Raw genomic sequence first — 15,411 nt, 5'->3', positions numbered from 1 at the left:
AAAGAACAGCATCTGTTACATGGGAGCCCCAGTGAGCAGGAGTCACTAGAGCTGGGTTAACCACGCCTCCCAAGGAGCTTCATAAGGGGATATGGGCATCCTGGGATACCAAGGCGCTTCATACCCGGGATACTGCAGTATCCTCTGCTGAGGGTGCCAGCTGGAAGACAAGAGCCAGAGCATTGTGGTGCAGGTTCTTTCCTCAGGCAGGAGCACTGAACACAGGAGGAGAGAATGAGCTCAGAGAAAACAGGGAACAAGACACCCACCCCACAAAACGACAGGGGCCGCTTATCTTCCGTATCGGCATGTCCGGACAAACATAAGAAAGATTCACCATATTAAGATCGAGGGAAATAGAGTTGGTATAATAAGTAGAAATCTTTAGTAACTGTGTAGCCGTCATCATTAGAGAGACAAGCATGTTAGATCCAGAAAGCAAACCGTTGCTAGGATAAGGCAAACGGGCAGTTTTGGTTAGCGAATGGATTCAGTCCATGTGTCGGATAAGCACAGTGGAGAGTGCTGGGGGAATGTAGTCATAGTCGGTGGGACGATCCAGGACCTTCTTCAGAACGAGATGCAAAGGGAGGACGCAAAGGAAACAATGAAGATGTATGGAGACACGACCCTGCACGCCTGGAATCTGTTTGATAGATGTCCTGGGAATGGTGAATCACGAAGGAATAGGGAGGATAAACGCAGATAGAAAGCCAGAGAGATGCATGCATCCTCAGATCTGAAGAGACAAGCAAAGGCGGCACAGAAGATTAAAAACAGAAATAGAAGCGCCGTAAATCTTCTCATAATTCGGGAGGGGAGGGGGAAGGAAATGATTAATAACCACAACAGAGGAAATGCAGCCAGAGATCATAAAAATAAAGAGAATACTGTGAATGGAATGGCAGTTACGTGGCGAGAGTACAAATGTGTGCAAATGAACTGCCAACCACAGAAAATGAGAACATACCAATCCACAAATGAAAAGAGACCGCGGAGCAGGGCAAGAGAAAAGCCGGCCACTTTCATCACTACAAATAGATTTTAAACTAGCGACACAGAGTGGTTAAAACCCAAGTCAACAGACAGAGGAACACCACACGAACACCAAGAACAATGGGGTGCAGGAAGTATGAGATAAAACACAGAGAGACAAAAAGGAAATTTACCTGAAAGATAATTAATGAGAAGAACAGACTATTTCAAGGCAATAAACAATCTGCACTGAACGGCAAACTCTGCCTTCGCAACCCTGAGCAAATCTATGGCCTGTGTTCATGGTGAACATCCGTCACAGTCAAGGGGAAGTGGGAATCACCTGCATACTGTGAGGAGTTAGGATTAAACCCCTGGCCTGGCATGGTCTCTCCGTTTTCTGGCCCATGGCCCATGCAAAAATGAACTGAAATCCTGGAGACAAGCCGAGGATGTAGAAGAAGAGTAGGTAGTCAGCACATAGAGGGACCACACTGCAGGCCTCACAGCTGTGCATCTGTTTCCCTACAGCCCTGAGTGCTACACTGTCCTCAATGTCTATACAACTGAAAGCACACCGCTTTGCTTCTCTGTCTGTCTCCGTTTAACTGCCTCTGTGCTCCACGGTCTGTGCCTGCTTATCGAAAGCAGGGTTGACCATCAGATCACAACCCCGAATGGTTTTAGTTGCCAGACTACAAATTTTAAATTGTGAAATTCCACCATTAGGAAGTTAGGAGGTTACACACACACACGCACACACACACACACACACACACACACACCCCTCGCTGGTTTCAATTGCTCAAAGTGTATGGAAGGTTTCACGTGTATGTATAGACTTTCAGACTAGTTTCATAATGCCTGCTTCACTCAGAATGCTGGACTCTTCTCTGGATGCCATCTGTAAATGTCGTAGATCCTGGGTCACTATGTGGGGTTGGTTGTGTTTTGTGTTCCTGTGTGTGTTAGTCATCTTCTTTATGAACTGCTACCACCAACTGAGGGCCACTGTTGGGCTACATACATAAACGCTGTGGCTGGAAAGAGCCATCTCCACAGAGCAAACCCAGAATTCATCCTTTGTTTGTAAAGCGCTGTCAGACCTTTCTTTCTTTCTTTCTTTCTTTCTTTCTTTCTTTCTTTCTTTCTTTTCTTTTCTTTTCTTTTTTTTTTTTTTTTTTCCAATTTTTATCTTAAAGAATCCAAACGTTTCTGTTCACCAAGCCTTTGAAAGCACACGGCACTGGAAGCGATCTGCCATAACGAGGAAGGCCTCGTGAATACCTTCTGATGTGCGTCCCTCGTCTTTTGCAGTCTGGGGTTGTCTTCCCTCTGCAGAGAATCCCTGTGTGCTTGGCTGCCAGCCTGTGAAGGTGTAAGGTGGAGAAGCATCACCCTCAGCAATATTCATCTTCCTACCAAGGGACTGCTGCTAATGACTCAGCCTCACTGCGGAGCCTACACTACGCTTTTCATATGCGCTTGCTCACTGAGTGATTTATGCACACCATCTGAAGACACCCCCTGGGATCTGTAAAAAGAAGGCCAGTGCAAGCACAATCATTCAGCACATTTTAAAGGATGATTTAAATGTTTGTTTAATTAAGCTGTAAAAAAATTTTTTTTTCCCTTGGAGATAACCAACATAATTCATCCCTTCTGGTGGGAAGTTGACGATGTTTTTGAGATTATTCCAACCGACTGATTGGTCCCTCTCATAGACAAGCAGTAACGGCACTGGCTTTAGAATCACTGTTATGGCCGCTGCCCATTGGTGGTATCCTATTAAACTCTGTCAACTGGTGATTGATACAATTGTAATTTCAAAGATGGCCTTCTCTCTAAGCCTTTACCTGTACCCAAAACACAGTTCTATTCCTGAGAAGGGGACATGCAAGGCCTATTCTGGAGCACAGGAGCCTTGGAAGAGCCAGCTCCTTCAACGGTATGCCTTGCTGTCTTTCAGCGGCATAGCCCTGGCCTGGTAGCCAGGGTCTACTCTTGTGAAATGTATGAGATTTCAAGCAGTCATGGTCCCTGACTTATAGTTCACTTGTGATGGTTTTCATCCCCAACTTTATGGTTGTACAGAAGTAATGTGCATGCAGTAGAATTGAGTTCTGATCCTCTCTCCCTGGCTAGTGATATGTAGTAACACATTACCTCTGGGTGCTCGGCAGTGGAAGCAAGCCACGGATCCCATCCACCACGCAGTCAGGAAGATAAACATCTGACACTGGGATGTTGCTAAGCTAGGATGTTCACTGGGTTACGCACATTAAATACATTCTGATTTGTCATGTTTTCACATTACGATGGGTTTGCCTGGGTGTGGCCCCATCGTGAGCGCAGACTATCTGTATTTCATTCATGTGCCATATCGCTTGCCTACTTGACACCAACCTGCTAGCCCCAGCCTCCTAAGCACAACCTGATAATCTAGTGCTCCGGAAACTCCACTCCTGGGAGCCGCGTGTGGGAAAGCCACATATTTCCGGCCCCGTTCTCCTGACTAATAATCCAGATAGCCCGTGTAGGCTGCCTCCCCCTGTTCCTTTACTATCATTTTTCTCAAGTGCTTCTTAGATCATTCCCCAACTCTTATAACTATAAAAATCCATCTACCACCAAACAGCAAGAACCTCTCTTCAGGGAGGGAGAGAAGCTTTCAGAATCACATCAGGCAGAAGTACCAGTGAGACGAGTGAAGCCCTGTGTGTTCAGAAATCCCGCCTATGCCCAAAGCCTACTTTATCACATAAGCAGCCTGCACATCATGACTTTCTCTTATCTATATTCCCAAACTACGGAGTTGTGATAAGCCACAGCAGGTGGATAGCGGCTCTCTCATGCCCCTTCCATTTACATTAGAGAAAGTCAATCTTAGTCACAAATATTCCACATCAGATCCAGAGAGCAAAGAAGAATGTTGGTAAATATTATGATTTAAACAAGGAACACGAATTCAACTTGAGTACTTTCTCTATAAATGTATCACAGTACTCTGAATAGGGATATGAATCTTATTTTTCAGTTGCAACGTAAGTTGCAACGTGAGATGCAACACAGGAGGTGCCATATAAAAGGCTACAAGAACCCAGGAGTCACGTGGTGCCCTAGCTATGGAAAGTTCAGTTACCTGCAACCCAAATCATGCTTACCCAGTCATCTGAAACCCCAATTCTAATTCATGCTTACCCAGTTGGGATCTCTAGGCAGGACTGGAAGTTTCTGTTTAAAAAAAAAATACAAAAGAAAAATATATTTTATTTTCTACATTTTTCTTAGTTCTTAATACTAGCCCAGTCTAAATCACTGCATTCGCATAGTTTTGTAGAATTAAAAATTCACTTGATATAATAATAGACTAAAGCTTTGTCATCAAAGCAAAACACAACTTTATCAATTATAAGCTATACTTATAATACATTTATTTGTAAACAATACCTGAGCCTCCTGTGTGCAAGTATTATGTCAAACGAGATCCCAGATTTTAGTAACTGTTGTTGTAACCTTTCTTCACATTATGTGATGGTGTGTCTCTGTATTTTCAATTGTTAATACTGGACTGGCAAAGAACTAAGTGCCAGCAGGATTTTGATATTGTCATCTCTATGACCCTTCACCGAGTATTCTATTTTGTAAAAAAAAGTTTGTCCTTCCTTGCCTGCTTAAAGACAATCTAGAAATGTATCAGAGGGTGCCTCACAGTTGATTGGTTGTTTAAAAAAAAGAGAAAGAAAAAAAGAAAAAAGAAAGAGAGAGAAAGAAGGAAAGAAAGAAGGAAGGAAAGAAAGAAAGAAAGAAAGAAAGAAAGAAAGAAAGAAAGAAAGAAAGAAAGAAAGAAAGAAAGAAGAAAAAGAAGGAAGAAGAAGGAGAAGGAAGAAGGAGAAGGAAGAAGGGAGAAGGGAGAAGAGTAGCTGGGCTACTCTCTCNAGGAAGGAAGGAAGGAAGGAAGGAAGGAAGGAAGGAAGGAAGGAAGGAAGGAAGGAAGGAAAGGAAAGGAGGTAAAGAAAAAGAACCGGCAGCCAATAGCAGGGCAGGAACTAGGGGGCGGAACTTCTGGTCAGAGGAGAGATGCTGAGAGCAAAGCAGGGGTGGGAAGCAGACAGTGAGGAAGCAGAGGAATAGAGAAGTATAGAATTTGCCATGTGGTAGGTCGTCGATTGTTTGAGCTAGCTGGAAGACTGCCCATGCAAAAGGCCTAAGCTTTAAACTTTATAGACGACTATATATCTTATTTATACTGCTGGTGGGTCCAAGAAAGTCCCACATTATGCCGAAGTTGATACGTGAGACAATGCTTACAGCACCAGTGCATGATAACTGTCATGACAAATGAGGCTAGTAAAGATGACATTTAATAAACAGGGTCAAAGACACCCTTCTCCAAGTGGGTGGCACTAAGCTGTACTTCAGAGTGAACAGGAAACAGACGAAGGGAAGAAAGTAGCATCGCATGAACAAATGACAAATCACATTGTTTCAGCCAGGATCTAGTCCTAAAGGGAATGTCTTCGTTAAAGCCCTACCCTTCAAGGCTCAGGGATCTATGTGGATGGAGACAGAGAGATTCTAAAAGCCAGAAGCGATAGATGACTGTGAGGAAATGGTGTCTGTCAGACACGGCAGGGCTGATGCACACATGAACTCACAGAGACCACGGCAGCACGCGTAACCCAGATAAAATCCTAGCACAGAGAAGGGGATATGGGACCTGGGTCCCACCCCTGCCCAAGAAGCCATTTGCAATGGACACCTGTTCTGTGGGTTGTTTTGCTTTGGTTTGGTTTTGGTTGTTTATTTGTTTCGGCCTCTTTTGTTTCATCTTGGCAAACTTTTTCTAAGAAAGTGATACAAGAAAAGAATGAGCCAAACCAGGAGCTGGCAAGAGTAGGAAGAACTGGGCAGGGTAAACTAGTTACTTTTCTCTTCTGCAAAGTGTCTGACAAGATGCAGTTTAAAGGAGGAAGGGTTTGTTCTGCCTCACAGTTTATAGGACCCACTCCTCCATAGTGAGAAGAACACAATAGCCTGAGCAGGAACCCCAGCTGTCACAGTGCAGCTGCTGTCCAGAAGAGAGTGAACAGTTCATTATCTTGTGTTGACCCCCACCCCTGGCCATAAAATTATTTTGTTGCTGCTTCATAAATGTAATTTTGCTACTGTTATGGATTGTAAATTAAATACCTGATATACAGGGAATCTGACATGGGACCCTGTGAAAGGGTCCTGACCTATGGGTTGAGAACTGCTGTTCTAAAGTTCCCATGACCTTTCCAAACACCATCGGCAGCTGGGGATCACGTGCTCAAATCCGCGAGCCTATGGGAGACACTTCACATTCAAAAGACAAAAAAAAAAAAAAAAAAAAGCACAAGAAACTACTCTTCGGAATTCTCTAAGAAAAGAAATGACATTCCGTATTTTTTTTTCTTAACTAAAAATATTAAAAAAATTTATAACAAAAAAAAAAAAAAAAAAAAAAAAGGCAAGCATTTTATTTTCCTTCTTCAGAGCTGTACGAGGGCACAGGAAATGAACGCACCAGCTACCTGGGAAGCCGGAGAGGTCATAGGAAGATGAAAGAAAAGAATCATTTAAAAAGTCTAAATAGATGCGGTTTACCTCACGTGCCTGCTCTTGCCCTGAAAACCCAAGTGCTAACTCTCTCAATGCTAATGGGAAATCCAAAGTGTACTCTCCTGGTGGGGGGATGGAAGCAGGTGTACCACGTGCAGAAGGCAGCAAAGGTGAACAGCACGGCTGACAGACGCATGACATCCTGCATCCTGGCGTCTTCGGTGGAGTTCACACCTATCTCCTACACTGTTGCCACCCAGCGGAAAGAGAGGCTGAATTCTTTCGAAAGCATCAAAGACAGATTCCTAGAAAATGAAGATTTCCCTTCTCTGTGAAAACTATTAAGTCAGTAAAACACTTTATTGGTTAGAGTCTAGAAAACGTGTGAGCAGGCAGGAGTGAGAAAAGTACCTGGCAATACATTCAAGGAGAATAGAAATGTTCAAAGGAAAAGGTAAGAAAATAAATCCAGGCAGCCTAGGATTAGGAGGATAGGGATTCTATAAGGAGAAAATGAAGGGAAATGAATGAAAAAAGATAACACTGGAAAGTCATCTAGAACTAGAAATGAGTTTCCAAATTGAAAATGGGTAATAAAAACCCCCATACTCAGTCATACCATTACAGAATATCAGGAGAGGAAAGGAGGATGTTAAATTATTCCCAGGGAAAGCAGGTTTCAAAGCTCCTGTAAGAACTGAAATCCAGACGCCCTGGGACTCCGGGAGCCAATACTGAAAGTGGAAGAGCGAGACCACCAAAACCTAGAAGCAGACCTTCTTCCAGTTCAGAACAGCTTCCAGTCAAGCTGCGGGTGCAGTAGGAGGGAGTAACAAAGAATAGCTTGGTCGCAGGAGGACCTGAGCACATTTGTCCTGCATGCATCTTCTTCAGGACTCTACTAGATAAGATGATACATTAAAACAAAGAAGCAAAGCATGAAAACACAGCCAAGGAGATCCAGAGACCAGAGGATAAGAAAGCAATAAAGGAAGGCAATTCCCCAGGCATCCTCAGAGCATCCTTCGCAATCCCGGCTGCATTTCACAGGTACCTTGGGTGCTTAAAAATACCCTCAGGTCCAGGTCACCCTGTAGCTGCATCTCCTGGGGGGTGTGACCTAGGCATGAACAAGTTTTTAAGCTCCCCAGATTGATTCCCTGGGCAGAGGATGCTCTGACCCATTGTGTTAAAGGAAAGTCCCAGAAGAACCCCTGTGCTGAAGACCAGAAGAACAAACCACTCAGAGCTGCAGTGAAATGAGATCTGAACAGGGAAGATGGCACCAATGAGCTAGCTGACAGTCACAAAGTGGAAAATCTGTGGGAACCTTAATCAAGAAGCACTGAGCAGAATGGCGAAGATGGTTTCTTTTGAACATTTGGTTAAGAATGCAAAAGTAAAATGGAGTCTTTTCAAATGCTTACAAGTTACAAGACACAGAAAAATGTAACCAGAATATGCTATCTGGCCAAGAGAAAAAAAAAAAAAAAAGAAACTACTCAGCTCATAATACTGGGAAACCTGAAACACTGGTGGTATTGAGAAAGGGACAAGAAAAAATGAGTTAACAAAGATTGAAAGTCATCAAGAGACAGAAATATGTACATATCAATGGATATTGCCAAAAATCCAAAAGGGTACAAAATCGCCTCCCAGAGAGAGTGCCACCCCAATATCTAGACTATGTTAATATCACTACCAGTGACAAAAGGCACAGTGAAGATGAGGGATCTTGAGATGGGAGAGTTAATAGTTTGTATTAACTAAGTAGACCAATGTAATTTCAAGAGTCTGCAGAACAATGGGGCAAGAAGGTCAGAGCAGGGAGAAGAAAGAATAAGGGTCAGGTTGATGAAGCGTGAGACAGGCAACCAATGAATGCCTAGACTCACGAGCGATAGCAAAAGGCAAGACATAGATGCCCATGTCTCTACAAAATGAACCAGTCCCATAGATTTTTTTGGTATGTGTGTGTGCCTTTAGACTTATTTTGGATTTCTGGCCCTCAGATATGTAAATATTGAATTTGCTTTCATGGAGACATTCTCAGTGCAATCTTTTCAGCCTCGGCTGTACTTCATAGCTACCCACTCAGTCTACAGTGCTCTGTTACAGCCACAACAGAAAATACAAGGACTTTGTGGTGTTCAGATACAAAGAGGATGAAGCAGAGTGGAGGGAGGGTAGACATATACGCATCATGTGATATTTTAAAGGAAGGGGCAGGTGACCCATGGATAAGAAATACAAACAAATCACATGGAGTGTGTAGGGTATGCAGAGGGAGTGGATAGCCACATGGCAACTTCCCTCCAATAGAAACATGCACATGGATATAAAATTTAAAATGTATCTGGAAATATCCATTAACCCCAACACACACTTACTAGAGAGAGTGACACCATCTATGTGTAGGTGAATTCTATAAAGTCCTCTTTGTCTAGAGTCCTAAAGCTCAAAAGGCTTTATTCTAACACACAAAGGAATTTTCTTGTAGCCTTTTTTATCTATAGTATTTATAAAATCCCTATCTTCCAATGGTGGATAGATGTTCAAATTAGAAGAGTGTCTAAGAACTCAGGGGGAGATAACCCATGCCTGGTACTGAGAAATTCCTTTATTAACTCAGGAATTTGGTGGACAAAGCAGCATTGTCCATTTATGTAGGGTACCTCTGTTCAATATATGTATATATGCTTATATACATACATACATACATACATACATACATGCTAATGGGGGGTTATATTATACTATCCATAGCAGAGGAGCTACTGGCAGTTGATACCTGGCTGGCGGAGGGAAGAGTCATGTTTCCTAGGGAATGTGCTCTCTGGTAGGTGGCCCATGCCCAAAAGTATGAGCGGCACTTACTAAACTCAACTGGGCAATGTACAGAGTGAGAGATTTTGGAGCACTCTGTCCTACATGGAAGGTCTTCATCAAAGCCCTCCCCTCTCTGTGGTTCTGTGTGGAAGAGGAAGTGGAACATTTCAACAGCCAGAGGTGACTCCAGGGAAACAGTGCCCAACAGACACAGCAGGACTGATGCGCACACAAACTCTCGGAGACTGGGACAGGAATGCACAGGACCTGCACAATGTTCTCCCAGCACAGAGAGGAGGAGTGGACACTGAGTCCAGCTCTAAGGATCAAGCTATTTGTGGTTAATTAACATCTTCTGGAAGAGGAGAGCCACATGACAGACTCCTTCCCAGAAGCACTGAAACAATGCAAAAGGATTCCATCATTCCTGGTTTGTCTTTTGTCTGGTTTAGTTTTATTAATTTTTGTCTTACTGGTTTTTGTTTTATTTTGGTTAGTTTGTTTTGATTTTTTTTTCTATTTTGCTTTTGGAGAGAGAAAGAACATGAAACTAAGTGTGGGGAGGTAGTAGGGAGAACGTGGGAGGGATTGGGAAGGGGAAAGAGCTGGGCAGTGGTGGCGCACGCCTTTAATCCCAGCACTTGGGAGGCAGAGGCAGGTGTATCTCTGAGTTCGAGGCCAGCCTGGTCTACAGGCTGGTTCCAGGACAGCCAGGGCTACACGGAGAAACCCTGTCATGGAAACAACAACAACAACAACAACAACAACAACAACAACAGATGATGGCTCATCAGTTTAAGGTGCTTGCTACAAAAGCCTGGAAACCCAGGAAGGGGAAAGACTATAAAAGAATGGAAAAATACATTATATGAAAATTTTAGTTAAAAAAATCAATTAAAAAAAAAACAGACATGAAGTTGGGAAAGGGTTGTGCTATAGAGCCAGAGCAATGAGATAGGTATGCTAAAGATATATTGAATATATGCATAAAATATAATTTTGTAAATGTAGGAAGAAAATTTTTACAAAATTACTTTGAAGAGCATATTAAAATTAGGAAATGGAAAAAAAGCTACAACAATTTAAGTCATTGCAGCTCCTCACACGCATGAAGATGGAAGGGACAGGTCATTCACATTCTGGACATTGACTGGTTATCCTCTCTACAAGGAACAAACGTTTCTCACAGAAGTGCACTGTGCACACTTGACTTTCCTAAAGCACTGGAAATGGCGTCACCAAGCCTTCTCAGAAACCTATGCGTACGGATCAGATAGACAGTATGCGTACGGATCAGATAGACAGAGTGGAGCACACTGTGCTCAGAACTCAGTTAAGTATGTCGAACATAGACAGCGTATTAATAGCTTTGTGTCAAAATGGAGTATCTCGTGCATGCGGCTCCTGAGGAAATCATCCTCCTGAGGCTGATCCCACTCCGTATTTCCCATTGATGGCTGGAGGATGATGTGAAGTGTGCACTAATCAATCCACCGAAGATGCAGCTCTGGGAGACGTGGCTGATGCCTTCTAGATGACAATATTAAGAATTCAGGATGGTCTTGTGAAATCAAGGAAATGAGTTGAAATCGACGGAGCCGGCAGACAGTCCTGGTGCACGTTTCAAATGACAGGATTCAGATGCTCCCAACTTGAAAGCAAGACTCCCTGGCAAGCAGAACCCTAAACACTCCCGTTCCCATCTGTCCTCTTGTTCCCGCACAGCCATGGGGATACCCAGACTTGCTTAGGACCTGCCCTCCACACATAATTTAAGTCTGTGACACACAGTTTCTCAGTTCTCCCCCTCAGGATCCTGCAGCCACGGGGGTGACACAAATTATAGAGCTCACACTGACAAGTTTAGAGTATGCAGTGCCACATCAGAAACAGGGAAAAAAATAAATAAAATAGAATGCTTACAAGGATGGGAAGTAAGAATGCGCCTTTTCTTCTAAGAGGGGTGTAGTGTTTCTCCCAATTGGCAAGCGATAACCAAATCTGGCCGTCTTTACCTTCTAAACATTTTTCAAACCTTCACCATCACCTCTAGTCTCTCTTGATGGGTTCCTTGTCACTCAGTGACCAGGGCCTTTAGGGTTCTCCGTTCTCAATTCTTTTGGATCTATCCTGCATACCACTATCTGTCTGGTCCCAGGAAAATACAAGAGATCTCAAAGCCTCCTTTCACAGCCTTTTAGGCCCAGTGGCCCCCCACAGCTTGCCAATTTGACACACAAATGTTCTTAGTTGCTCTTCTACCAGAAGTGCCACCAGCTTCCCATTGGGGACATTTCTATGTGTCCCACTGTCTAGGTCAGCACTTCTGAACCTTTTGAGGGGTTGAGTGACCCTTTAACAGGGTCACCCAAGACCTTCAGAAAACACAGATATTTACATTATCATTCACAATAGTAGCAAAATTACAGTTATGAAATAGCAACAAAAATAATTTTATGGGGGGGTGGTCACGACAACATGAGGAACTGAATTAAAGCGTTGCAGCATTAGGAAGGTTGAGAGCCACTGATTTAGGTAATGCTACTCGAATCTGGGGGGCCAGAGATGCTACACAAACTGGACATTAATCGGCCTTTGATACTGCAGTTGACGAAAGCTCCTCATGGTTCAGGGGCTGGTTCTTGAGCCTTCTGGCTTATTTCTCTCTTGAATCTGTGGCAGCCATCTCTCTTATACCAAGCATGCTCTCCCTTTGCCTTTATACCTTGTGGCACTGAATTCTAACACCTGGGATGGCTCTCATCATTTTACTAACTCACTTCGTCATCTGCAGCCCCGACGTCCTCTACCAGGGAGAGCTGCCCACAGCCTGGCTTACAAACTTCTCTCAAAAACAGTGCAGCCCTTGCTGGTGGTGCTAAGCCCTGCGCTCATCGCCTAGCTGTCTAAACGATGGTTTTTACTCTCTGATTCGGGGGTCACTCGGGGTAGAAAGTGAACTGGTTCTTATGTGGAAATAAGCATTTTGGCGAGGTAAAGGACTCAAGGTCCGCATAGCAATATACCTGGTTGCCCAGGTTCACCCAGCCTCATTTACCATTGCCAAACTATGGAATCAGCGTAAGCACCTGTGAGCAGATGGAGGATAAAGAAAATATGGGAGGAATACTACGACAGAATATCTTTCACCATCAAGGACCAAACTGTGTTGTTTTCGGGACAACGAACTGAATGAAAAAATTATAGTGCCAAGCAAAACAAGGTAGACTCGGCTAACCAAATGTCCAGTGTTTTTCCCCTCATGAAGAATCAAGATTAAAAAAATAAAAAACATGGAAATGGCAGGACTATTTGGGGAAAGGAAAAGAACCAGGAAGACTAGACAGAGAGGGCTTGGGGTTAAGGGCAGAGGGGGTTAAATAATAAAAGTGAAAACACAAAAGAATATTACAAGAAAACACATTGTTCTGTACAAGATAAGAGATTTGGGGGAGGTATAGGTGGATGGCTGGGTAAGATAAAGGACGTTTCAGATGCCCATGTCGGGAACAAATACAAGCATTATTTCACACCTCTAGGAGCAGTTGCTGGGGGTGGGGCAGTCTCAGATGATTCTGTGCTGTGTCTGTCACTTTGTGTACTTAATCTTCAGTCCCTAAACATCTCTTCAAAAGGTGGCAGACAGCAGCCTGCTTGAGTTTCCACTCACCCATGTTGAGGACTGGGTACCAGGAGGAGCAATCGGACAGGCACTTCGGTTTCTCCGCTCTGTGTCCAGTCTGCTCAAGAGCTCAGCTGTTTTGCTACCGAGAAAACAAATAGGTGTTAGTGCTCAAAAAAAAAAAAAAAAAAAATAGAAATAGTGCTGTTTACTGTGCCTTAGGATACCAGCCTGGCTTCCATGGGGTGAGGATGAAAAATATCCTAGGGAGAACAAAAGGTTAAAGGTGGAGGTGTAGTAGAAAATCAAAACTAAGTGGGTTTTTCAGGACTGCATCTTGAAGAGCGTGTGTTTTAAAAATATAAAATTGGCCTTGTGAAATGTGAGCCAGTTAGTTCATATTTTGCACTTTGTCTTATCGACAGAGACAAATCCTCCCTGCCACTCCACAGGATGCTGCTTAATTTCCTCTGCGCATATCTCGGGTTTGACATCTGACTTCTTCCATATAGACCTGAGGAACACTAATCCCTGACAACATCTCACTTCCTTTCAGATTTACATTAAGCCCTGAGCCCTCCATGAATCTTCCTTTAGTCATCTCATCTCCCACATAGCTCTGACTGCTCAGAGGACTCGCAAAGCCTCTGAGCAGTTCTCTCATTTATCGACCTGGAGCCCTTTCTAACTCGGAAACAGAAATACAGCTCACAACACACACATATACACATATACACACATACACACACACTCATATACACACACACATACACACACACACTCATCTACACACACACACACATGCATACACAGACACACATACACACACATACATATATACACACACATACACATACTTATACATACACATACACACACATACATACATACACACATACACACATACATACACACACATGCAGACATACATACACACACATATACACACATATACATACATACACACATGCACACACACATACACACACATACACACACATGCACACACATACACACACATGCATATACACACATATACACACATGCAGACACGCACACATATACACACACATACACATATATACACATATACACACACAGACACTCAGACACACACTTACACAGACACACAGACACACATATACACACATACATACACACATACCACACACACACACACACACACACACACACAATCTTTGCATTTGATTCAAGGAAAAACATGGACTTTCTCGAAGGATAAAAAGCACTGCTTGGCCTGATGAAATAATGGCTCAGTCAACAAAGCACTTGCTATACAAGCATGAGGGCTTGAGGTCTGAACCTACGACCCACATAAAAAGTTGGACATAGCAACACACACCAAGAGTCCCAGAGCTGGCAGTACAGAAACAGGAAACTCCCTGGGGCTTGCTGACCAGTCAGTCTAGAAGATCAGGGAGTTCCAGATTCATTAAGACATTCCAGCTCAAAACGTATGACAGACACTAGCTGAGCTCGACGGCCCACACCTCTGATCCCAGCACCCTAGAGGCAGAGGCAGGAGGGTCTCTGTGAGCTGGGGGTCAGCCTGGTCTACACAGCACATTCCAGGCTACCTATGCACAGTGAGGCCCTGTATTATTACATTAATTAAGGTAAAGACGCAATAGAATAAAATACCAAAAGTGACTTCTGACCTCCACATGCATGTATACAGGCCAATGCACACACATGTTAACATACAAGTATGTATAGCACATACCCAAATGTCCATAGTATTATTGACTCAGGCACACATTTCTGGTGATTCCCTTTAGCTTTTAGCCTTGACATGTACTGGACAGGTACGAGGGCCTTTGGTTTTTCCCTTAATCCAAATCACCACCCAGTTTTTCCTCTTACCCACGTCAAGCACAGAAGATGCCAACACCACACCATGGTGAAGTTTCTTGGCTAGAACCAAGCATTTAAGCAAAGTTAGATGCTTGAGCTAAGAAAGGAACGCACTTTGTTAAAAGTGAAGCAAAGTTCACAACCCCAAGAAGCCTGGGACCTCAGCAATCACACAGCGCACAACCTGTCTTAATAGTCTACGAGAATTACTTACCTTGCCCGGAATAGACAGAGACTAATGATATCACACAATCTGATGTTTTTTAAATCAATAACATAAAATAGGAGACAGTCCTACACCATACGTATATTGCACTTAACATTCTTCCTGGTGAATATTTATTTTGTTTTTTGTTTGGTTTTAATTTGTTTGTTTTGTTTTGTTGTTGTTGTTTTCGAGACAGGATTTCTCTGTATAGCTCTGGCTGTCCTGGAACTAACTCTGTAGACCAGGCTGGGAGATCCACCTGCCTCTGCCTCTGCCTCTGCCTCTGCCTCTGCCTCTGCCTCTGCCTCTGCCTCTG

General features: G+C 43.4%; 1 protein-coding gene across 1 annotated transcript in view; it reads right to left on the bottom strand.

Annotated features, from left to right (window-relative positions):
* The window catches only part of Epsti1 (epithelial stromal interaction 1), a 96,359-nt gene that overhangs the window by 23,534 nt on the left and 57,414 nt on the right, over window positions 1-15,411 (bottom strand). Inside the window, exons 7-9 of the mRNA XM_021203733.1 lie at window positions 13,061-13,154; window positions 4,177-4,209; window positions 2,263-2,343 (exon numbers count right to left, since the gene is read on the bottom strand). Of these exons, the coding sequence (XP_021059392.1) occupies window positions 2,263-2,343; window positions 4,177-4,209; window positions 13,061-13,154 (208 nt within the window). The remainder of the gene's footprint in view (window positions 1-2,262; window positions 2,344-4,176; window positions 4,210-13,060; window positions 13,155-15,411) is intronic.

Source organism: Mus pahari, chromosome 8 (genome assembly GCF_900095145.1).
Source record: "Mus pahari chromosome 8, PAHARI_EIJ_v1.1, whole genome shotgun sequence".
Taxonomy (NCBI): domain Eukaryota; kingdom Metazoa; phylum Chordata; class Mammalia; order Rodentia; family Muridae; genus Mus; species Mus pahari.
Note: the sequence above shows the minus strand (reverse complement) of the source record. Positions and strands in the feature narration are given on the sequence as shown.